The 26193-nt window shown below is 37.5% G+C and overlaps 1 protein-coding gene across 1 annotated transcript in view; it reads right to left on the bottom strand.

Annotated features, from left to right (window-relative positions):
* cdh23 (cadherin-related 23) overlaps positions 1–26193 on the bottom strand; it is a 1109092-nt gene that overhangs the window by 854494 nt on the left and 228405 nt on the right. Inside the window, exons 6-7 of the mRNA XM_059946450.1 lie at positions 23303–23350; positions 20833–20925 (exon numbers count right to left, since the gene is read on the bottom strand). Coding sequence (XP_059802433.1) covers positions 20833–20925; positions 23303–23350 — 141 coding nt within the window. The remainder of the gene's footprint in view (positions 1–20832; positions 20926–23302; positions 23351–26193) is intronic.

The raw sequence follows: 26193 nt of genomic DNA, 5'->3' as shown, positions 1-26193 counted from the left end.
AGGGGCCAAGCTGAGCATTGTCCATTGGAATTCCCAGACAAAATGCACTATGACTTTTTCAATGAACATATGTATGGATGTTAGAATATTATGGATCTATATGACAGCAGAGATTATACCAAATCTGTTATGAGCAGTTTAAACATGGAACAGATTGTGGGATTAGAACTAGTAATTTTTTCTCAATTTTGGCTTGAATACCCACAGATAAATTAAGGTGGGGAGGGGTTGATAAGCAATCTTGCCCAAAGATTTGTCACTACCCAATATGCAGCTAAAACTGTAAGTAATCCCTGAGCGTGGCACCTGGTTCAATCCATAAACTGAGTAGCAGGAATTTGTCTCCGTTATTAACTGTCAGCATCACTGTAGGTAAACAGTGCAATGACCTGGTGATCGGAGAAGTTAATACAAGCTGACATTTGTGCAAAAGTATATTGACGAGATGAAGGGAAAATTAAACGCTTCACCATGATTTAATCCTGCTTCTGTAAATGAGAAATTCCAATTAAGTATTTCACCTAGTAATTGTTTCCACAGTTGTGCTCTAACTGCTTAATTGAAAGGGTTTAATTTATGGCTTAATTTCCCACTTGGCCTGTCACGAACCCAAACAGAAACCAACACAGCTGAAATTTGCTGTTTATTCAGTTCTATGAGACACAGAAAATCTGAGATGCAACCACTACAATCACCATTCACAAAGATGTTCACCACTAAAAGGTATAAATATGATTATAAATTACTAAACTAAGTATGTAATTCTGCACTTGTTTAAAGAAACTCTGCTAGTCCCATTATTTAGTTATTTTTGCAACAGAAATTTATATTGATTTGATTATTTATTGAGAACCAGTATGGAATAGACCTTTCCAGCCCTTCAAGCCCCTAATTTAATGCTAACCTAATCACAGGACAACTTACAATGACCAACCAACCTACCAACTGGTAGGTCTTTGGTCTGTGGGAGGAAATTCACATGGTCACGGGGGTGAAAGTACAAACTCCATACCGGTTTAACCTACCAACCACTGTATCTTATGATTGTGGGAGGAAACCCACGTGGCCATGGAGAGTACATACAAACTCCTTACAGGCACGCTGGAAGTTGAACCCCGGTTGCCGGTACTATGATACCATGCCACCCCAAAAACAAAGGAGAAAAAGGTAAAGACTTGCATTTGTATAGTACTTTATGACCACAGGACAAGTCAGTCAAGAAGCACTTTTGAAGTGCAGTTTTATCAAAGTTGAATTCAAATAAATAAATTAAGGTTTTGCTATTGTTTTTATATATTATAATTCTAAGAAAATTCAAATGTTACAATGAGATCTTTGAAGTAAAAATTTAAACACAACTCTTCAAGGCTTCAGATCTGTCTAAATGGTTTGATGGAATGGTGGAAGAAAGGTGATTGGATGGGGGGAGGGGGAGGGCAACATTAAAGCGAATGGAGATTTATACAAGGCTGACTTTGCCCATAAATTAGATCAGTGTAGACGGGCAAAAAAAGGTGAGCACGAATGTGGTGGCGTGAAGGTCCTGTTTCTGTGCTGAGCGATTCTATGACTCTGTCATTTATAACATCGAAGGCTGGATATTCTGCAGTTAGTAAGACCCCTCACAACTGCAAGTCACAACTGGGAGTGTGATGAAATGGTCTCCACTTACCTGGATGAATGCAGCTCAACACCTGGATGCAGTGACACCCCACTGACTGGTCTTCCCCACAGGTGCACTGCAGCTCTAGAAACTGAACTGTACTAATTTGGTCTGACAGAGTCCTCAAGCTTGGGACTGCTAACATTTCGATGCACGTGGCCAATTATTAAATAAGAACACTACCAACTGCAAGTTCTTTAGCAAGGCACACACTCAGAGATCTTTTACTATTCCTTCAATCAATTGTAAACCCAAGACATCCGTCGGGACATTTGGGAAACACCCACTTTGGTCAAAGAAGATGCATTTTGAGCAAAGATCCAAAGAAGGAATACGGCAGGGATGCTATTCTGTTGATTGGAAGGGGATTCGCAGCTGAAAACACAATCGTGAATGAGGCCAGAACTGAAGAATTGCACAGACGTTGCAGGGTAGTGGAGCTTGAGGTGTTTACAGAAATAAGGAAAGACAAGATCATCGATTAGAAAGTAAGGACAAAGCACTTAAAACCCTGCTTAACTAGGAGCCTGGGTGGCACAGTGCTGCTAATTATAGAGCCACTATCTCTCAGTGCCAGATCCAGCTCTTCTCATTGCTACCATCACAGAAGAGCTACAGGAACCTGAAGGTATAAACTCAACATTCGATGAACATCTTCCCTGCCCCGCCATCTGAGTCCTGAACGGACAATGAACCCATGAAAGCTACCTCACCAATTTTGCTCTTTTTTCACTACTTATTTCATTTGATTTCTTAATACATATTTCTTATTATAATGTACAGTTGGCCCTCCGCGTATCCGCGGATCGAAAATATTTGAGAAAAAATTCCAGGTAGTTCCAAAAAGCAGAACTCGAATTTGCCATGTGCTGAGCAATACACTGAATCCACGCAAGTGAAGTGATGTGTAGGCATACCCTGCTGTAGCCTCCCGCCATTTCACAGATCCTCAGTCTCGCTCCAGCACTTGTTGTTTGAGCATTGTTCGCCTCGCATCTCATTCGTTCGCTACTTGCGTTGTGAGCGACAGAAAGGAGTTTAAGGCTAGTAAGGGATAGCTGGCTAACTATGTAAAGCGCTACAGCCTCAAGAACTTAAAGATCACAGGAGAATGAGGCAGCATCAGCATTCCCAAAAAAGCTATGATGGTTGCACCTGTATTGACTATGTATAGACTTTTTTTTCTTGTCATTATTCCCTAAACAATACAGTATAACAACTATTTACATAGCATTTACATTGTGTTAGATATTATAAGTAATATAGAGATGATTTAAAGTATACGGGAGGAGGTGCGTAGGTTATATGCAAATACCATGCGATTTTATATAGAGCACTTGAGCATCCGTGGATTTTGGTTTCCGCGGGGGTCCTGGAACCGATCCCCCGCAGATACTGACTGTATTGCATATTTTATGTATTACACTGTACTGTTGCCGAAAGATGAAATTGTTAGCAATAAGAAAACGGATTCTGATCGAGACCCTGGTTCAGTCCAGACCTCAAGTGCTGTCTGCACATTCTCTTTGTGACTTCATGAATTTCTCCTCAGTGCCCCAGTTTCCTCCCACACAGGTAAATTGCCTATTGTAAATTGCCCCTCATGTGTCAGTCACAGTAAAATCTCAAAGAGTTGATGGTAAGTGCAGGGAGAAAGATCATGAATTGAATGTACGAATAGTGCAAGTGGGTGGTCGATGGGCAGTGAACTTGGTGAGCTCAAGAAACTGCTTCCACGATGAACCTCTCCAGGAGCCATGCTGGGGGGCAATGGGCCTACAGAGCTTGGCAGCACAACTTCAGTTATCCTCAAATTTTTACAGTGCAGATATAGGAAAAGAAGAAGCAGATGGAGATTAACCCAGGCAAGTGCGAGATGTTTTACTTTGCAAGGTCAAATAAAAGAAGAAAGTATCCAGTGAATGTCAGACCCCTTAACAGCACTAAGGTACAAAGGGATCTTAAGAGTTTTAGTCTATATATCACAGAAAGTGGATCAGCAAGTGAATAAGATGGTAAAGAAAGCAGTATGGCATGCTTGCCACCATTGGTAGCGATGCTGAGTATACGATTAAGGAAGTCAGCCTGAAGCTACAGTAAACTTATATCAGACCACACTTGGCATTAATTTCTTGTCACCCTGTTACATTAATTTCTCGTCTCCCCAGTATAGAAAGGATGTTGAGACTGTGGAGAAGGTACTGATTAGGTTTAGTAGAAATGCGGCCTGGATTAGAGAGCATATGCTACAAGGAATGTTTGGACCATCTTGAGTTGTTCTCCCTGAAGCATCAGAGGTGGAGGAGAGACCAGAGGTTTTTTAAATTATAAGAAGAATGGACAGTCAGAATTGTTTCAGAAATGTTGAACAATAAAGCACATGCTTTTAAGGTTAGAGGGGAGATATTTAAAGGCAACATGAGGGACAAGCATTTTTTTTTGCGCACACACATAGTTTGTGCCTGAAATGAACAATGAGGGGTCGCAGCTTGGTGAAGTTTAAGAGACTTTTAGATAGACACATGAATATGAAAGGAATGGAGGGATATGGATAATACACAGGAGGAAGACATTTACGATAAACTGGCATCAAGATCAGCACAACATCATGAACCAAATGGCCCATCCACTGCTGTACTTTCTATAAACTATAAGTAGTTTGGACGATGTAGAGATCCCAAAATGCAAGAATGAAAGTTTCAGCAGATGAGCAAAGGCAGTGACTTAGGTATTGTTGATACAGCGGAATTCATGCAACACTAATGAGAACAGGGAATTATGATGATATACCTGGAGATGTCACATGTTCAATATGTCAAATGTCCAATTCTAGTTCCTTGCTATGAGTTCATAATGCCCTCCTTAGAGAACTACATAAGAGGGGTTCAATGCAGAAAAAGAGATCTCAAAGCAGCAGTGGCTTCCTACAAAATTGGTCAAGGAACCCTTGAAGTGAGAAGTTAATGCAGTGCGCTCTTTTAAAACTTAGTGGAATTACTGAAGCAGAAAACAGCAGGGCCTTCAGTGGGGAATTATATGCCTGAACCAAATCCCTTGGTGAATGCTAATGCCAAGTCATACTCTATGAAGTTGAAATAAAATGGTTAAACATGTTTTTGTAGTCAAGTTATTAAAATACAGACAAGTAAAATTAGTTGTTCCAGATTCAAATTTGCTCAGCATGTGTGAATTTAATTAAAACACATCCACTGTATGCAATCTTTGATGCGTGTTAATAAATTAGCTTCATCAGCAATCCTAACTTCAGCTTCTTTTACGACAAAAAACAATGTTCATGTTCTATCAATGAGTAGCTTGTTGCAGAGTAGATATGTGGCACATTTGTAATAGTTATTATCTGAATTATTGTGTCATTAATAATCTCTCAACAAACTTCTCACAACTTTGGACCTGCCTTCACAATGGTCCAAGGAAGATGCATTGATAAGAAATACAGACTCAAACTGGCAAATATCGCCGGGGGCTTTGCAGGAAGTTAACTAGCATGCCTTCATACCAAAGCAACACAAATCCTGGAGGAACTCAGCAGGCCAGGCAGCATCTACGGAAAAGAGTAAACAGCCGGCATTTTGGTCAGAGACCCTTCAACTGTTTACTCTTTTCGATAGATGCTGCCTGGCCTGCTGAATTCCTCCAGCACTTTGTGTGTGCTGCTCTGGGATTCCTGCATCTACAGGTTTTCTCATTTTGTGATATCTTCATACCAGCCTACAGTGAGATATAGCCAAAAGTGTCATACACTAAGATGGATTTTAAGGAGCATTCTAAAGGATGGTTTAAAGACAGAATTTGCAGCTAAGGCAATGTCACCAACAATGAAACATTTAAATTTTATGATGTCAAAAAAGGCCTGAATTGGAAACCTATACAGTTCTTTAAAGGGCAGTAGGAAGGGAAGGACTCAAGGTTCTCAGTCTGTAGGGTCTACTAGCTTTTCTCTGCAACCAGCAAGTTCTGTACTTTCATTTCTGCTCTTTGGAGACCAAGTGGTTTGAAGTCTGCCCAAGTTTAGATGATTAATACCCTGCTTTTTAATTGGTTTATTTTAGCCAATAAAAGAGGAATTTTTATCTTTGCACCAATCATTAAACATGAGCCCATAGGTTGAAAGATTTCCTAGAACTCTTGGTTGCAGACCAACTGTGAAGTTGTCCATGCAACAACAAATGACTTGTAATTTTCTCCCACACTTAGTGTCCCCTTCAAGAAATTCCACAAGTACTCTGCAGCCAGATATGCACAATGAATTGTAGCACGAAAAACCTGGAGCTTACAAAACAGCATCTAGATATGGTAACTTTCCAATAATCCAGCATCTGATTGCTTACAAATGCTGATGATTTGTCAGCTCGCTAATTTATTAGTCTGAATGTGAGCTGGGGTTCCAGTGTGGAAGCCTGGGTGAGTTATCAGAGCTAAAATCAGAGATCAGTGTGCTGTATTTTTCTCATCCCTTTAGAACTCAAATGGTTCGCTGGAACATTTATTGTATGACTGGGTACCATGTAACAATACAGAAATAAAATTGTGTTTGGATATTAATAAAATTAACACCCAATATCGAGTAAGGCACCCCAAAGTCCCAAGGATGCCAAATTATTGGAGCTTTACTAGCAGCGACTGGGTCACCATGGAAGAGCTAAGAGGTTAACTCATTTGGTTGGAGTTAAATCACAGTAATATTCTATACTGTGGCACTGACGGATTCTGTGCAATCTTTATCGGTTTTCTTTGCCTCCAGGAACACTGTGTAATGTGAAATCACATAATGGATGGCCGTGGCTAGTCCCAAGTCTATCATATGAAATAATGTATCTTCCCCAGTTTGCTTCACATGACGAGCATTAGCTGAGTCAACGGATAAAACTGAGGCAGGAAGTGGAACCATCTGAAATGTTAAGCCTCACAGGAGCTAATCTGCCAGAGCACAATCCAAGTCAACACATTGTTTCCTGTTTGCTGATAAAAATCTTTCAAAGCATGGTGATTGGTTGGAAGCATTCTTAACGTCTCACAGTTTGAAGCCTCTCCCCGACATGAAGTACTTAACCTCAGCTAACAGACCAGAGCAGAAGGTATGCTGGCATAGGTACAGGGAGGGTACTTCCCTTGGCTAAGCTTAGCACAAGGAGATCAGAGAGAAGGGTTAGTAATTCAAGAACTTCGATGGATTTAATACAACTATTTAACCCTTTCTCAGACTTCCTTAAAACAGAAAGTTGGGATTTTTTTTTGTCCCACCACAAGAACTGTGAGCATTGCATGCATCTCTTTCCTTCTCCGCCAAATTCTTCATGATGCATGACACCACAAGTTCACCACTGCAAATGGGAACTGAAGGTCAGTTGGGAACATATTTCAGACTTTAACTAATGTGCAACAGAGGCTGCTGAGCACCATGACAGACAGAACACATTCCACAAATTGGAGAGTCATAAAACTCTATTACCTCGAATCAAATATCAATCAGAGGACAGTGATTAGCATAAAATGAATACATGCAAATTTAATGAGGTTTGTCACGTTTAACTTCAGGAATCAGTTTCAGCTATTCCAATACTCAATGATCCTTTAAGATGATGAAAGAATCATTATAGTTTCACAAAGAAAATTTTATGGAATTGGTGAAATAATTTTCATACTTTATTCATGAATAAGCAGTTTGATTTTTATTTCATAAATTAAGCTATAAATTTATTCCTGGATGATAAATAATTTACACAGATACACTTTCCAAGCTGATGATTCAGGTGTCTGCCGTAAGATTTCTGAATCTTGTATTTGTAACTGGCCATTAGTCAGGCTAATAAAACAGACTACCTGCAATTGTCCTTTCTACTGAGTATCTTTAATATTTTCACATAGCCTGATATACAGTGAGTGTAAATACAATCAACTCATCACTTTGGGATCAGGAAGATCACATAAGCAAATCGCTCATAAGTAAACGATCAGTGGTCAATGTCTCATAACTGGAAAGGAAAGGAAGTAAAAAAGGATATTTCACTTGTATGCACATTTAGAGGTCGAAATTAACTTTGATTGTTAATGTAAACAGTTGACATTTCAGGCCGAGACCCTTCTTCTGGACTAAGAAGGAAAGGGAGAAGTCAGAATAAGGTGGTGGAGGAAGGGGAGGAAGAAGTACAAGGTAGTAGGAGATAGGTGAAATGGGGAGGGGTGAAGTAAAGTGCTGGGCAGTTGATTGGTGTAAGAGATACAAGACTGGAAAAGGGGGAATATGATAGGTGAGGACAGAAGGCCATGGAAGAAAGGGAAGGGGGAAGAGCACCAGAGGGGGGTGATCGGCAAGTAGGGAGATAAGATGAGAGAGGGAAACAGGACTAGGGAATGGTGAAGGAGAGGAGGGTAGGGGTACAATTATTGGAAGTTAGAGAATTTGACATTCATGCCATCTGGTAAGAGGCTACCCAGATGGAACATAAGGTGTTGCTCTTCTAAACTGAGTGTGGCCTCATCATGCCACCTCTTACTCTAACTTCACTTCCTTTCTAGTCCTGATGAAGGGTCTCAGCCCAAAATGCCAACTATTTGCTGTTTTCCATAAATGCTGCCTGGCCTGCTGAATTCCTCCAGCATTTTCTATGTGTTGCTCAGTTTTCCAGCAACTGGAGATTTTCTCATGTTTCTGAATGTTTCTGTTTTTATTGCTATACTAAAGCATCGTATGGGATGGGGTGGAACATGTCCTTCAGGAAAGAATGCTGGTAACTTTTCATTTTACTTGCTTCTATTCAGAAAATTCAACAGTGAAATTAGTCATAGAGTGCATGGATTAATATTATACTGTCAAGGATCAAGTACTGCTAGACATTGCTTTGATGCAATCATATTGCATTTTCTACTACAATGATACATGTTTTTAAAGTCTCTCTCAATGGTATTTATTTTCCCCACCCTGAATAACATAACCTCAAATTAAGCAAGGTCACTCCACATAACATCTCGTTCCAAGTCAGTGTTCCACTTTTATCAAGTAAACTGGCCTATGCCCAAGGGGAGGTAAGACCAACGCACAAAATGCTGGAGGAACTCAGCAGGCTAGGCAGCAATAAAGGGAAAAGAGTAAACAGTCGACGTTCTAGGCGGAGACCCATCAACAGGACTGGGTGAAGGGTCTCCCAGTCCTGATGAAGGGTCTCAGCCTGTTTACTGTTTTCTATAGACGCTGCCTGGCCTGCTGAGTTCCTCCAGCATTTTCTACATGCTGCTTTGGATTTCCAGCATCTGCAGATTTTCTCATGTGTGAATCAAGTTCCATCTACCTTATGAACATCAACTGGGCTTGGTGCATTAGCTAACATCTGAAACAAGTCAATTCACACGACTAGCAACAGATGGCATTGGACAAAGGGTACATAAATTCAATGGCTTTCAGACAAGCTCAAAATACCCAGTCCACATACACACGTACATAAGTACACACATACTGTATATGGGTATATACTGTACATACAGTATATCTTCATGGTAAGCACAGAAGGACGAGACATATGGGCAACCTTATCCAAACTAACCAAGCTGATGTTCTCCCTAAAGAGTAAAACACACAATAAAATAACATTCCTGCAATGTGGATACTGGGTACCGTTGATTAACGACAGGACACTGAATGATGAGGATAGTTCTCTCATCGGAGCCAAAGTGCTGGTTATTTCCTGGTGAAACAAATGCAAGGATCGAATGAATGGCCAATGTGAAACAGAGATCTTTGCAAAGTTACATATTTGATTGAGAACTAAATCTAATTCACATTAGATGCTTGAGCAAGGTTAAGCTTGAAAGGCAGTTCTGGAACATGCACAATAGACTGCAGGTTTACATTTTTCCATGCACATAATTCTCAAGGCAATATGAAGGTCAGAAGAATACTAACTTAAGATAGTGGGCTCCCTGGGAACAATAAAGAAGCAGGAAAAGTTATAGTTTAATGTTACGCATGCTATTGAACACTCCTGCAAAGAATACATATTTCAAATTCTGAAAAAACAGTATTGATGTATACCTACTGATCTTGTACATATAACCCATTGCAAGAAAGCTTGTCTATTCACTTATTATTCACATCATAGTAAAACAGTTTAGATTATATAGTGATGTGAATCCGCACCCTTAAAGACCTTGACTGGTAATCAAAGAAAATGTTGACTTTAAACTGTATCAAGCAGACTAAAAGCTTGGTCAGAGCTAGGTTTGCAAAACTAGTTTGATTGCATTCAGGCAAACACGAGGAAATCTGCCATTGCTGGAAATTCAAGCAACACACACAAAATGCTGGTGGAACGCAGCAGGTCAGCCAGCATCTATAGGGAGAAGCGCTATCGACGTTCTCAGCCCGAAACGTCGACAGCGCTTCTTCCTATAGATGTTGCCTGACCTGCTGCATTCCACCAGCATTTTGTGTGCGTCGCTTGATTGCACTCAGGACAATTTTTGGAGAAAATTCCAAGGTCTGGGACCTTGGCAGCTGAAAGCATGGTCACCAGTGGTCAAGCCAGGGAAATCTGACATCCTCATGCTGATTGGTTTGGCAATCACAGCCCAGTCCTTCCTTTGTCACTCCCTCTCCAGTCTGATGACATAAAGTGAATTCCCAGGATGCAGCACTGCCACACTGTTCATCTGAATGGCATTTTCTCTGAAGCCCTAGAACTTGTAGGTTATGAATGGATTTAGGATTCTCTGTCCACTACACCCTGTGGCAGCTTATTCCAAATATTCACTAACGTCTGTATGAAAAGATTACACCTCCAATCTCCTTTTGCAATTTTTCCTTCACGCCTCAAGTCTGTGCCCACTATCTCTCAACTCGCCTGCCCTGGGAAAAATTTTACTTATGCCGCTTGTAAATCTGTAAACCTCCAAATACCCCTCAGCCACACAGTAGTAAAAATAAACCCAGTCAATTTAATCATCCTAAATGTACAACTCCCCATTCTAGGCAACATCAGGAGAATCTCTTCTGCACTGTCTCTATTGCTGCCACATCCTTCCCATAGCAGTGACCAGAACTGTACATAATACACTAAGTACAGTATAACTTTGTAGAACTGCAACATGACACTAGTGTTATATTCAATACATTAGTCTACATCTGAAAGGATACCAAATAATTTTCACTCCCCTATACAGCTGTGTTAAAACCTTTATGGAGATATGAACTAGCACCCTAAGGTTTCTCTAAACATCAACATTTCCATGGTCCCAGAATATCCTACCAGAATTTGCCTTCCCAAAATACTTTCCCTCACAAATCTTGATTAAATTCCATCTGACATCACTCCACCCAACTTTCACAAACTTCTTCACCATCTACAATTCCACCAATTGCTCTGCCATCTGTAAACTTATTAATCATACCCCATAAATTCTCATCCAAGTCTTTTACTGTATATATTATTGGATCACCAGCTTTAATTATTCCAGACGATTAGTCATTCTCTCTACAATCTGAAAAGCTAACAAAATCAATGTTTTTGGTTCACCTGCAAAATATTTCAATTTTTCATCCAGATCTACACTGAATTTCATCAACTATCCTTGACACCAACAAGCACCACCAATTTAAAGCAAGCTCATAGTTCGTGATGCTAGTGTGATTTTTTTAACCAATGTTATGAATGAGGGGAGGTTTTTCATAGAAAACTGTCCATCTTGCAATTTTGCATAATATGAAGCCTTGTAATGAAACACAATTAAAAATATATATTTATACATTCTTTTCCATCTAAATTACACAAGAGCAAATTTTATTGCAGACCTCAATTTTTCGGCTAATGATTTGTGAATTCTGTAAAGGTGAATTACCGTTAAATAGACAACCATAAAATGGGTCACTTGTAACTGAGATTGTGTTCTTTTGCAACTTATAACTCCAATGTCATTTTACAAACAGCAATTGTATCCCATGTCCAATTTAATTACACAAAGTTGTGCCTTCTGGACACAATCTATATAATTGATTTTCAACTACTATTCCATTTAAATTAATAGCAGCCAATAACATACAGTCAATAACTGCAGATGAAAATGCAAAGAACCTATATTCCTCTTGTTGGCATCAACAAATGGACAACAATTCTCTCCAGTGATTTTAGAATTTGCTTTCTGATAAGGTGCTTAACTTTTATCCATAACTTAAGGATATCTTACATCTTATATCTATCAAAGCGAAAAGATTACATTAAAAAATATTGGGGGTGAAGTTTCAAGATGGCGACGTAGACATCTGCCTTTTAGGCGCTCTTCATTTTTTAAGCTATAATCACCCATTAATCAAATCTTTTCGTACTTAATCATATGGGTTGATATTTATGATTTATTTTTCTTTTTAAAAATAACACTGGATTTAATTTTTTCAAACTTAAAATGTCTGTACCTAAGAAATCGTCTAAAGACCCTATATCTCTCGATGCAATCTACAGTCTTCTGGATACTAAACTGGATACTAAACTTGCAAGTCTGGAAAACAAACTTACTGCGAAAATATCGGAGCTCGAAGAAATCGTTAAATCATTTGATATCAAGCTTCAATCGCAGGCAGCAGTTATTGAACGCCATGAAGAAAAGTTTGCGGCTCTTGACAAGATAATTTGTGAAAAAATACGTACAATCGAAACTTTGGAGGAGAAGGCACGATCGACCGCTAAAATAGTGGAGCAGTATAAGTTTAAAATCACTGATCTTGAAAACCGGTCTTGCAGACAGAATTTGCATATTATTGGATTTCCCGAAAATCTCGAGTCTGGTGACTTAACTGAATATTTCTCTAATTTATTATGGGAAATTTTTGGCAAGGACGCTTTGCGGGTTAAACCTACTATTGATCGTGCGCACAGAGTTTCGAGATTTTCGGCTGCAAAAGACAAGCCACGAGCTGTGATTGTCCGTCTCCATTATCCTCGGGAGAAAGAGCTTTTAATTTGATTAGCTCGTCAGAAAGGTATGATTTCTCACAAAGACAACAAGTTTCGTATTGTGGAGGACTATTCATTCGAGGTAATGAGGGCGAGAATTGCTTTTAAACCGGTGATGGCGGAGGTTCATTCGATTGGACTTAAACAAGCTTTAAGATATCCAGCGAATCTCAGAATCACGTTGAGCGACAACAGTCAGCGTTTCTTTAATACTCCGGAAGAAGCAAAGAAATTCGTTGAAGAATATCGCTCTTCTAGTACAACTTGAACTATGTGTTATGTGGAAGAACTTTTGGAGAGAAGACGCCATTCCGTTTTAGGCTTTAACTTACGAAGCTGCGGTATAACTTTTTATTTTGGTCTGTAGACCTGGTTTTTGTTTTATTATTATTATCATGATTTACAGATGCTTTTTTAACTTTACTATAATGTCTTTTTTCTTAATTAAATTTTTTTCCTCTGGATTGGATATACATGTTAAGACTTTGTAATAATGATTTATTTTTTAAGATGTTGTTTCTTCTTCCCATAAGACTTTGCTTTCCATAAGCGTTTATTTGCCTGTATTTGAGATTGGGACGAACGTTTTGAATTTTTGAACTTTTTTTAATATATTTATTGTAGTGGTTATTGAACCCTTTTTTAATTCTATTTTGATAACCTTTTTTTAAAAAAAAAAGATTGGTGAATTTACATCTATATTTTGTAATATGGTCCTTTCAAAATGTCGTTTCTTCTTCCCATAAGTCTTTGTTTTTGAAACGTCATTTCCTTATATTTGAATATGGAATTTTTTTAAAAGGCATATTACACTATTTTAAACTTCAATGGTTATCCTTTTTTTATTAATGATTTTTTGCTTTTTTAGATTATTTTTTCATTTTGATTGATATATATTCTTTTTGTTTACAACCCTGTATTTATATCTGGGTGTTATATAGTTTCTCTTTTCTTTCTTTTCATGAAGTCGCCATCTTGAAAATGGGGCTAATATTAGTGTTAGTTTGTGCGCCTGCCGCTTGGCTTTTTTCCGTGGAGTTGGGGGAGGGGTAGGGATCTTCTTTTACGCTTTTGCTTTTTATTTTTTTGCTTTTAGTTTATGGGCCGACTTTAAATTATTAATATTGTTCAGGTGTCATGTTCTCCGGTTGCTCCTGAATCATTTTTCCTTCTTCCTGATTTATGGGTTATGTGTCTTTTTAACCTTTTATGATATACACAATTAATACAATTAATACAATTAATACTGGCATGATGGATAAGTCTGTTAACTTTATCTCTTGGATATAATGGTTTACATCATCTGATTAAACGTAAAAAAATATTTAAAGTATTCCATAGACTAAATGCTAATATTATTTTTGCACTGGAGACCCATATTAGGAGGGAGGATAATCAACGCTTTTTTAGGTTCTGGAAAGTCAACAATTCCACTCAAATTCTACCGCCAAAATTAGGGGTGTGTCTATCTTTATAGACCCTTCAATTTCGTTCACACATCATGAAATTATTTCTGATCCACAGGGCAGATTTTTGTTGATAACTGGTTCACTTTTTAATCGAAAAGTGGTTCTAGTTAATATTTATGCTCCAAACCTTGACTGCCCTGAATTTTTTAAACATTTATTTACTTCCCTTCCTAATCTAAATGAATATATGTTGATAATGGGTGGAGATTTCAATTGTTGTTTGAATCCTTCAATGGATAGATCTAAACCTATTCGAATTCTTCCGAATAGATCAGCCTCACTTATTAATTCTTTTATGGTTGATTCGGGAATTACTGAAATATGGCGGTTTTTGAACCCTAAAGATAAAGAATTTTCGTTTTTTTCACATGTATATCACAGTTATTCTAGAATTGATTATTTTCTTATTGATCATCGTTTATTAACAGATGTTATTGATTGTAAATATGATTCTATTGCTATTTCGGATCATGCACCTTTGAAGTTATCTATCAAGATTTCGGACTTTTCTAATAATACTAGATCTTGGAGACTTAACGCTACTTTGCTTCAAGATCCAGAATTCATCACCTACATAAAACAGCAAATTGACTTGTTTTTCTCAACAAACTATACAGAAGAGAATGACAGAGGAATACTTTGGGATTCTTTTAAGGCTTTTATCCGTGGACAAATTATCTCATATTCTGTCGGTAAAAGAAAATAAAGATATTTAGATATTGCTTTATTAGTGGATAAAATTAAATAAATTGATAAGCTTTATTCCGTGACTCCTACCAAAGAACTTTATAAGAAAAGAGTTGAGCTTCAAATGGAGCATGGCTTATTATTATCTTCTTCAATTGAGAATCAGTTAATTAGGACCAGGGCCCAATTTTATATCCATAGTGATCGAACTGGTAAATTATTAGCTAACCAATTAAAAGCTATTTCGACTAAGCGACAAATTATTAAAATTCATAAACAAGACGGAAATCTGACTACTGATCATAAAGAAATCAATAACACTTTTCAAGATTTTTATAAATCTTTATATCAATCAGAATTTGACGGTGATCTGGCCATGATGGATAACTTTTTTAACAATTTGAATATTCCCAAACTGACAGATGAAGATCGTAGCTTGCTTGATGCTCCTATCTCTCTGGCCGAAATAGGAGAGGCCATCTCATCAATGAACTCAGGGAAAGCTCCTGGTCCTGATGGTTATATTATAGAATTTTTTAAAACTTTTTCTTCTTTGCTTTCCCCTTGGCTATGTGAAATTTTTAATGATGCATTTGTTAAGAAGAGATTACCTCAGTCTTTTTATGAAGCTACTATCTCTCTAATTCTTAAAAAAGATAAGGATCCCACTTTATGTACATCTTATCGCCCTATATCACTATTAAATGTAGATTCTAAGATTCTTACAAAAATTTTAGCTATTAGGTTAGAAAAGATATTATCACAGATTATTTCAGAAGACCAAACTGGTTTTATTAGGAATCGGTATTCCTTTTTTAATATTAGAAAATTGATTAATATAATTTATACTTCATCACCCACAATTCCAGAATGTGTTATTTCACTAGATGCTGAAAAAGCCTTTGATAGAGTTGAATGGGTATACTTATCTAACACTGAGATATTTTAATTTTAGTCCTAATTTTATATCATGGATCAAACTAATATATCATAAACCTGTCGCTTCTGTTCTTTCAAATAATTACAGATCTTCTTTTTTTCAAATATCTCGTGGTACGAGACAAGGTTGTACCTTAAGTCCTTTATTGTTTAATATTGCATTAGAACCTTTAACCATTGCTATTTGTGAATCTCCTAATATTTTTGGTATCACCCGTAATGAGAAATTATACAAGTTATCACTTTATGCTGATGACTTGTTGTTATATATTTCCGATCCTGACAGGTCTATTCCCGCTATTTTATCCTTGTTGGCTCAATTTGGTAGTTTTTCTGGTTACAAACTAAACTTAGATAAGAGTGATTTATTCCCTTTAAATGCGCAAACTTTATTGAATGAAAGGACACCATTTAAAGTTGTTGATGATAACTTTATCTATTTAGGTATAAAAATTACTAAGAAATATAAAGATTTATTTACATTGAATTTTCTACCTATGCTTTATCAAATTCAACAACTTACTACAAGATGGTCTCCCTTATCCTTATCATTAGTTGGTCGGATTAATGCTATTAAAATGATGATTCTACCGAAATTTTTATATTTATTTCAAGCTTTACCAATTTTTATTCCTAATTCTTTTTTTGATAACATTGATTCAAAAATTTCTTCATTTGTGTGGCAAAATAAAAATCCTAGGTTAAGTAAAAGGCAATTACAAAAATCTAAAAAAGATGGTGGTTTAGCTCTACCTAACTTTAGATTTTACTATTGGGCGAATAATATTCGTAACTTAATTTATTGGAAATCAGATTTGGATTCACCATTGTGCCCACAGTGGGTAAATTTAGAATGCAATGAGGCACAGGGATATTCTCTATTCTCCGTTCTGGGTTCTTCTCTTTCTGCCGATTTAGTTAAATTCAATAAACAGATATCCAACCCTGTTGTCAAACATACATTACGAATTTGGTTTCAATTTTGTAAATTTTTTACTCTGAAAAACTTTGTTCTTGATAGTCCTATTTTACTTAATTTTTTTTTCAAACCTTCTTTGACAGATCAAGCCTTTAGCATATGGAAAAGGAAAGGTATAAAATGTTTTCGTGATCTCTTCTTTGAAGGTAGTTTGATGTCTTTCGACCAACTTTCCAACAAATTTGTGTTACCTAAATCTAACTTTTTTAGATATTTACAAATTAGAAATTTTTTACATAAAATTCTACCATCCTTCCCCAATTCAACTTCAATGGACTTTTTAGGTATGATTTTTACCTTAAATCCCTATCAGAAGGGATTAGTGGCTTTTATTTATAATATGATTACGAAGATACAACCAGAAATATCAGATAGAATTAAACAAGAATGGGAAAAAGAACTTCAATGTAATATATCAATAGAAAAATGGGAAAAAAATTTACAAATGGTTAATTCTTCTTCTATATGTGCTAAACATGCTTTAATACAATTTAAAATTGTACATAGAGCTCATATGTCTAAAGATAAGCTTGCTCGATTCTATTCTCATTTTAACCCTCAATGTGACAGATGTCATTCAGATGTGGCTTCATTGACCCACATGTTTTGGTCATGTCCCACTTTACATAACTATTGGAAGGACATATTTGCTACCATTTCCTCAATTTGGAATATCGATTTACAACCTCATTTTATTACTGCAATGTTTGGTATACCAAATGAGGATGATAATCAGTTTTCCCCTTCAATTAGACGAATGATTGCTTTTGTAACATTAATGGCCAGAAGGTCTATATTACAAAATTGGAAAGAAGTAAATCCTCCTACCACGTTCCAGTGGTTCTCTCAAACTATTTCTTTTCTGAGCTTGGAAAAAATTAGAAGCACTATTTTTGACTCCTCAATTAAATTTGAAGAAACTTGGGGACCGTTCATTCGACATTTTCATATGAATTAATTTGGTCTCTTCCAGACCTTCTCTTTACTTATTCTTGTTCAGGTATGGTTCCGGAGTTTTTGGCACTATCATATACAAATAAACTGTTATTATTGCCCATGTTAGTTTAGTTAAGTATTTTTTTATATTTTTTGCCTGTATTTTTATAATTTTTTCTTTTTCTTTTGATGATTATTTTTATTTTTTTCATATAACTATTATAGACTTGATTGATAATGTACTATGTTTTTCTGTTGATATTTTAATAGGATATTGTAATCCTATTATTAATTCAGTTTCAAGTCTTATGCATTTATAACCTATTTATTATTATATTATGTTTCTTTTATATATGAAATTCAATAAAAAGATTGAAAAAGAAAAAAAATATTATGGTTCAAAACTATTTTTCTACTCAAAAATAAATACCTTGTTAGGGAGTTCAGGAAGGCATATTCTCAAGGCTGACAGATACAACAAATATTTGTTTGGTACCTTTAATGCTGCAAAATGTCCTAACATGTTTTACTGGAACTTTGCCAACCAAAATAAGATGTTGAGCCAGGTTAGAAAATAGAAGGGCTGATGATCAAAGTTTAATCAAAGAGGTGCACCTTAAGGAGCAGCTCAGAGGAAAGGGAAGAGGCAAAGACAGATGAGACACAAGAGAATGCAAAATGTTAAAACTTGGAACAATAACCTGTTGAAGCAACTCAGCGGGTCAAGCAACATCGCTAAGAGGAATTGCTCATGTTTTAGATGAAAACCCTGTATCAGGACTGCAAAAGGCAAAGAGTTTGGAAGCAAATCCTGAAGCTTCAGACTGTAGTAACTGAATGTGCAGTCATAACCTGGGACATGCAATAGCCCAGAAATAGAGCAGTGTAGGAATGCATAGTCAAAAATTGATGGAGATAGAAAAAGACAAGACAATTAATGGACTGAACACATTGGTTTTTGCATTGCAGCTGCAAAAGCCTTGTGTGTAAAATAAATAAACTTTCCTTAATCTTGTTTCCTACAGAAACTTTCAGGACACCAGGAAAATACTGGCATTCTTCTGGACTCTATAAATTCACAAAGGGCAATGGAGAGCAAGAAAATACTCTGAAAAGAAATATCACCCATTATGCCTCCCAAATGCCCCTGAGTCGCTGTCATAAAATTAAGTAATTCAAAGTCCTGGTGCCGGGTTTCAACCTGAAACATCAGCTTTTCCTTTCCACCAACAAATGCTGATTGATCCATTATGTTCTCCAGCAATTTGTCTGTTGCTCCAGATACCAGCATTAGCATTCTCATGTCTCCTAAATACTTTGTAGGTTTTACTTGTGTGTATCGGCCAGCTACACTCAGTGGCCGCTTTATTTCATGCACCTGTACATCTGCTCATTAATGCAAATATCTAAGCAGCCAATCATGTGGCAGTGACTCAATGTACAAAAGTATGCAGACATGGTCAAGAGGTTCAGTTGTTGTTCAGACCAAATATTAGAATGGAGAAGAAATATTATCTAAGTGACTTTGACTGTGGAATGATTGCTGGTGGTAGACATGGTGGTTTGAGAATCTCAAAAATTGCTGATCTCCTGGGATTTTTCACGCACAACTGTCTCTAGAGTGGTATGCAACAGAGCATCTCTGAATGCACAACACATTGAACCTTGAAATTAATGGGCTGCAGCAGAAGACCACAAACATGAGCGCAGCTGCCACTCTATTAGCTAAAGGAGGTACCTAATAAAATGTGTCAGCTACTGTATTTCATAGTTTGTAAACTCTGGGTTTGGAAATGAGATAAATAACAATTTCACCCAAAATACTCTGGCAGCATTTTATGCAGAGAGAGAGAGAGAAGGATAACTTTGCAAGTCGATAACCATTCAGCAGGATTGAAACAGTGGAAAACAAATGTATGTTAATTACAGAGGGGAGGAGTGGAGAGAACAGTGGGAAGGTCTGTGACAGGTGGAGAGCAGGACAGTCCAGGTGACAGATGCTTTTGGAGTCGTCCAGTAAATAATTCAGAGGGCAATCAGTCAATGAATAATTACAACCATTTCACCTGGTTTTGCTAGTATTAATGATCAACAATAGATTAAGCACAAGGAAAACCTGTATCTAATGTCATTGCCTTTTTTATGAATTCTGAGCTTCATATCTTATCTATAAAAAGTCATCTCTCTGACACAGTGGTGTCAAGAAAACAACCCCTCCCTCAATGTCGCAAAAACAAAGGAGCTGGCTGTGGATTACAGGAGGAATGGAGGTGGGCTAACCTCTATTGACATCAATGGACCTGGGGTTGAGAGAATAAACAGCTTTAAGTTCCTCAGCATCCACATTACCTAGGAGATCACATGGTCTATACACATCGACAGCGTGGTGAAAAAGGCACAACAGTGCCTCTTTCACTCCAGATGGCTTAAGAAGTTTGGTATAGGCCCCCAAACGCTAAGAACTTTCTACAGGGACACAATGGAGAGCATCCTGGCTGGCTGCATCACTGCCTGGTATGGGAACTGTACCTCCCTTAATCGCAGGATTAAGAGAATGGTGTGGACTGCCCAGCACATCTGTAGTAGAGAATTTCCCATGATTTAGGACATTTACAAAGACAGGTGTGAAAAAGGGGCCCGAAAGATCATTGGGAACCCAAGTCACCCCAACCACTATCTATTCCAGCTGCTACCATCTGGAGCATAAAAGCCAGGGCCAACAGGCTCCGGGGACAGCTTCTTCCACCAGGCCATCAGACTGATTAACTCACGCTGATTTGAGTGTATTTCTATGTTACATTGATTGTTCTATTTATTATAAATTACTATGATTGCAATTGCACATTTAGATGGGAAACATAAAGATTTTTATTCCTCATATATGTGAAGGATGTAAGAAATAAAGTCAATTCAAAATAGCCACTTCAGTAGTGTTGCACCACTTCAACGCGACCCTCGAATGTTAGCCAAAGTTGTGCTGTGGTATCCTTTGACTCAGCACCAGAAGGTTTTACCACTGTGTCACATTGCCCTCAAAAAGTCGATAATGAATTAAAAATGAACGCAATTCTCAGGGTAGTGCAGTCTACACATGTTTATAAAGGATGGAAACTTTATGACCTTGTGGACTCCTAGCAAATTAATAATAATGAGGCAGTAATTGGTTTGAGTACAAGGTTCCTCCCAAAGATTGGCACTTACCTCAGGGATTCTCACACTGTAGGGTTGGTTGTGGAATACCGGTGGGTTATCATTGACATCACCTACTTGAATATTGACAATGCCCTTAATAACCTGCAAATTAAAAGTCAAGATGAGTTTCAGAAATTCTACAACACTTGATTTTGAATGAATCAACAATTCTGGACATGGATGGTTTCTTCCACCTTATTGTTACTTTATGTCAAGGGGCCAACAGCCTTTGCATTCATTAAGATGTGATTCGAGTTCTTTATCCACCTTCTCCTCTTCTCCAAAGCAGAAAAGGACAATGCAACCATCTAATCAATATGCATTATGCAAAATCTGAAATATAGCTTGATTAATTCATGCAGATCACTTTCTGTGCAACTAGTTATGAGCTTATGTAGCTAATCAGTACAACTAACCACAATTAGAACTGTATTTTCAGAACTCTGATGTAATGCATGTACATTTAACAGTTCACTGCTGTGTTTAAATGTGCACTGAACAGAATTGTGCAAAAGAGGGCTTCTATTTACTTTTGTTTGAACCTTGACAGAAAAAAAGATGAAAAGCCTATGCAATATTTAGACCATATAAATGTTTAATATCCTCGCCACCTGCACTCATTATTGTAGATGGTACAAGCTGAGAATTTCACATAAAATTACCAGTTTTAAAGAATAGAGTACAATCGCAGACAAACATTTTGAACAAATACATGAAAGTAACTAAAAAGCACAAAACTGTTGTTGCTGGAAAGTCAGGTTTAAAAGAAAATTGATGAAAATCAGTACAAGTTGACAAAGAAACAGTCTTAATCAGAGGTGACCTGCCAGTTTGAATTCCATTAAGTATGCTGTTCTATTGAAGACATAAAAGATTCTGCAGATGCTGAAAATGAAGAGTAACCCACACAAAATTTTGGGCGGAACTCAGCAGTTCCGACAGCACCTATGGAAAGGTAAAAGAGACAACATTTCGAGACGATTTCTAATGAAGAATCTCAGCACAAAATGTCAACTCTTTATTCCTTTCCATTGATACTGTCTGACCTGCTATGCTCTATGGAAGGGTTACCTGCCCAAGATAGTACCACTGCTTTTCTCTCCGCAGATGCGGCCTGAACTGCTGAGTATTTCCAGCAGCTTCTCTACTTACAACTACACTTTCTGGGGCAAATATCTTCAAGCAAAGCTCAAGAAAGGGGAGCAAAAATGGCCTATATGGAGCTTTGAGCCTGTTCTGCCACTCAGTAAAATCCTGACAGTGCTACAGTGGGAAATATGACTGGGTGTATTGGAAAACTGCTGAGGTTCTGGAGAGTTAGCCCAGCTAGGGAGGGCATTTCGCAAGCTGATAGGACTTTCTCCTGGGGCTGCACCTTCCTCATTCTCAGTCTGATAAAGAGTAAAGTAGCTCCATCCAACCCTGGGCCCTCAACACCAAGAACTGCCCGCTCTCTGAGGGTACTGAGAAAGGTAAACTGCTAGTCCTCAACAGGAACCGTAGGCAACAACATTACGATCCAATATTAAAATGATTCAAATATTTGGTAAAGGAAATTTTCTTTCCTCCTTCCTAAGAAACATATATAGTGACTGATTTTTACAAATCAGCACTATAACCAAGTAAAAATAATGTTAAAGATAAAGTTTTAAAAGTTTCCTCAAATTCCCCATATTGTTTGCAATTCAACTACAATTTCCTTAAGTTGATTTTATTTACTGCACTAAATTGCAAGCTGATGAAATGATCACTAATTCAAGTCATATCAATACACTCACTGTCCAACATAGCAGGACCTTCCTTGCTATTTAACAATAAACATTGAGAAGTCAACATTGGGGGTGGCTGGGGGAGGGAGAACAGTAGTTGTGGGGAAGAAGTAAAACAAATAATCACTATCGAGAAAACAATTATGTCTCCATTAAGTGAACTAACTTACCTAATATACCCAGAAATAACCCCTCTACTTGCTGCCTCAGCAAAACAGCCAACATAATCAAAAGTTTCATCCCAGCCTGATCATTCTCCTCCCAGTGGGCAAAAGGCCTGAAAGCACATACACCAAGCTCAAGGACAGTTTCTATCCTGCTGTCATCAGACTAATGAATGGACCTTTTGTATGATAGGATGTACTCTCAACCACACCATCTACCTTTTCATGGCCTTGCACCTTACTATCTTGCCACACCACACATTCTCTGCAACTGTAACACGATGTTCTGCATTGTTATTGCTTCCTTGTTCTACCTTGTTGTGCTGCTATGATGAAATGGTACGTATGGATGGCACACAAAGCCGAGCTTTTCACTGCACTTTGGCACATGTGATAACAATAAACCAACTCACCAATTCTTTGATAGATTGTACCATGGGCACTTATCTTGTCCACATACACTCAAATTAATTTTGCTATATTTTAACAGGATGAAAATGATTAAACTGAACAAATCTTAAACTCAGCTGAATCAGTGCTACTTACACTTTGCTTGTCACTAACAGAGAACTCCACTTGAAGTTCTGATACCACCTGAAAAAGTTGAAAAATAATAAGAGTTTAGTAATGACTTAAGTTCCATTTCTGGGTTTTCAAAAAAAAAGAATTATTAAATCAAGGTAGTCACTGGCATACACTGGTTACTTGGACAAGATAATTCTGCAGAACAATATTGATCAGTTGGTAAGAAAGGCACTGATATGGCAGATAGCATTTAATTAACAATAAAATGAGGTAATGCATTTTTGGAGAGCTAAAGACTAGGATGAATGGTAGGGCCCCAAACGGTACACTAGGAGCCAGGTGTAGCTGCTGAAAGATCCCTGACGGTATCAACTATAATCAAGGATACAAAAAACGTTTGATTTATTGGATGGCTCTTGAAACTGAAGTGTGCATTAGCAATGAAAAGGCATTTCAGCACATAAATCTTTGAATATTATGAAGGCTTTATGTTTACTGCAAGTTTGGTTCAGTTGTGTACTCCCTGTGTTCAGGGTAAGATTACCAAAAAGTAGATGCACACATTAGTAATAGTAATTGGCTTTCTTGTTGCAATACTCCATCTGTAGATATAGAAGTCTCCATAGAGTACCCAGCTTGTGCCCTCTCTGGTTTCCAATTTGAATTGCTGATTAAGTGTTACACAATTTCTTTCAATTTATAAACCATATCATCAGCCACCAAATTCTTAAAAACAACATGGATGGGTTCAGGGAACCCAGTACAAATATAGATTTATAATGGAATAATCACAGATATACATCTGACTTTTATCTTAGCTAAGTGAGCTAATTTGTACTAGAAATTGATTTTAACTTCAATTTGCAGTTCATATTGTGCTTTTAAATATATATAAATGCTGCCTGGTTATAAAAAGTACTTTTAAAAAGGTAAAGAGAGTTAAGAGAATTCTGGCTTTAAAATAATCTGATCTCTAATTTTAAAAATTTAACCTTTTTTACAAAAATTTCTCTGGTTATAAATATTCTAATTTGTTTTAAAAAAAATGAAGTGGCTCCTGGTATATCATTATTTTACAAATTGATTAGGAATCTGTAGTATGAATGCAGTGCACAAGTCACCAATGCTCTGTATTCCCTGTGGAAAATACCAACATGTGGCCTGTAATTTGTATTTGTGTTACAGGACACAAATATGTATCTGAAACTGTAAGAGAGTGGTGTGGGAACAAATAAAATGGAACATGATAGATTGAGTTTAATGTGCAGTTATCTACATGGTGGTGCAAAAACTGTTCTTGACTCTTAAAAGCACTAATGTCTAGTGTGAGGAAGGTGGTAGCTGTGGTGACAATTCCACTTCATGATGAACTGGGAGGCCAACCACACTGAGAAAGCATCAAGAAAATGCAAGCAAAATGGACTTTGATTAATCAGTTTGCTGAAAGGCATGGGGAAGGTTAATTACTCTCCTTTTGGAAAGGGAAGTATGGATAGCATCTTCTTTAGCAGCTGGGATAAAAACGACTCAGAGTAAAAGTCCTGATAAGATCTTTGAAAACAAATCAGCACATTGTAGACTCAAAAGGAGCCGACCTCTATTTTTTTAAATGAAAGTGACTGCTAGCTGCCTGATTGCAGTAAATAAATTCTTACAAATGTGACAGTGTTGGGGTGATGGTTCTGCAGAATCAGAGACCACCAAACCCTATCTTACTATATCCAGCTATGAGATTGATATCAATTGTTGTTGGACTTTACGATGATGAAAGTTGTGTGACTGCTGCAAAATCCCCACCAACTCACTCATAATTGAGCACATTTTAGCTCTTCAACCAGACGCCGTAGGAAATGGGGTTGAAAAGAGAGTCCTTTATGTATATAAACCCTTATTGATAGGGCATCATTTACCCTCTTTTTAAAGCTCTTCCTAGATATCCAGAATACTAGTAATCTCACCCTAGAAAATTAAGGACACTCATTTAGGCCATTATTCGCACCTTAAAAAAACCAACATTGTCATTCACACCATCAGCTCAGTTTGTTGATCCACACTGCCACCCAGACTGTCAATGTCAAATATTTTCACCCAGGTTTTCTCTTGCTCACCCCTTCCTGTTGCTGAAAACCCTTTGGTGGCTCAACTCTGGAGTCCTGAGCAGTGCCAGTTCTGGCTTTTTACATATTCCCAGCCACCACTGTTCTACCAACTGCCTAGGATCCTAGTTCTGGAATTTCCTCTTTAAATCTACCCATTCCCTCTAAAGAAGCTCCTCACAACTGTCAACCAGACTTTTAGCCACCTGCCCAAACATCTCAGGTTCTTATTTCATTTGATAACATTTCCATGAAACATTTTGCAATATTTTCACACTCTAATGCAAATTGTTATACCCTCCTGCTCTCCCAACCCACCATCTCCAGCAAAACTCCCTGATATGAGTGTATCCCCTCTCCTTCCAAACAAATAAGTAGGGAATGCAAAACTTGCATAGTTCCTCATCACAAATTGAATAAATTATACATGTGTTACTTATGTGTACACAAAATAAAGAACTTCAGTTCCCATAGTGCAATGTGGGCAGTTCACCCTGGAACAGGAAGTTGCGTTGGCGTGCAGGTAGTATGCTGTCATGTGGAGCTGAAGCCATTCTGTAAATGAATGTGTGTTAGTTTTACCCATGTTAAGTTTATCTTTTATCAAGAACAAACATAGTGTCAGAAATTGGCGTGAGCACTAAACACAAGAGTAAATGTACCGCAAGCAAGGTTCCAACAGAGAGAAGCTGCCAGTCAGAGAGCACATTGTGTCCTGAAGCCACCATTGTTCACCAAATTCCCCACAACAGATTCAGGTGAGAGCCCAAAATGGATAACCTAAGTCCACCTGTACCTATGCAGTTTGCTGGCAAT

The sequence above is a fragment of the Hypanus sabinus genome, chromosome 21, assembly GCF_030144855.1.
Source record: "Hypanus sabinus isolate sHypSab1 chromosome 21, sHypSab1.hap1, whole genome shotgun sequence".
Lineage (NCBI taxonomy): Eukaryota > Metazoa > Chordata > Chondrichthyes > Myliobatiformes > Dasyatidae > Hypanus > Hypanus sabinus.
The sequence above is the reverse complement of the archived record's forward strand: the minus strand, read 5'-3'. Positions and strand labels throughout refer to the sequence as shown.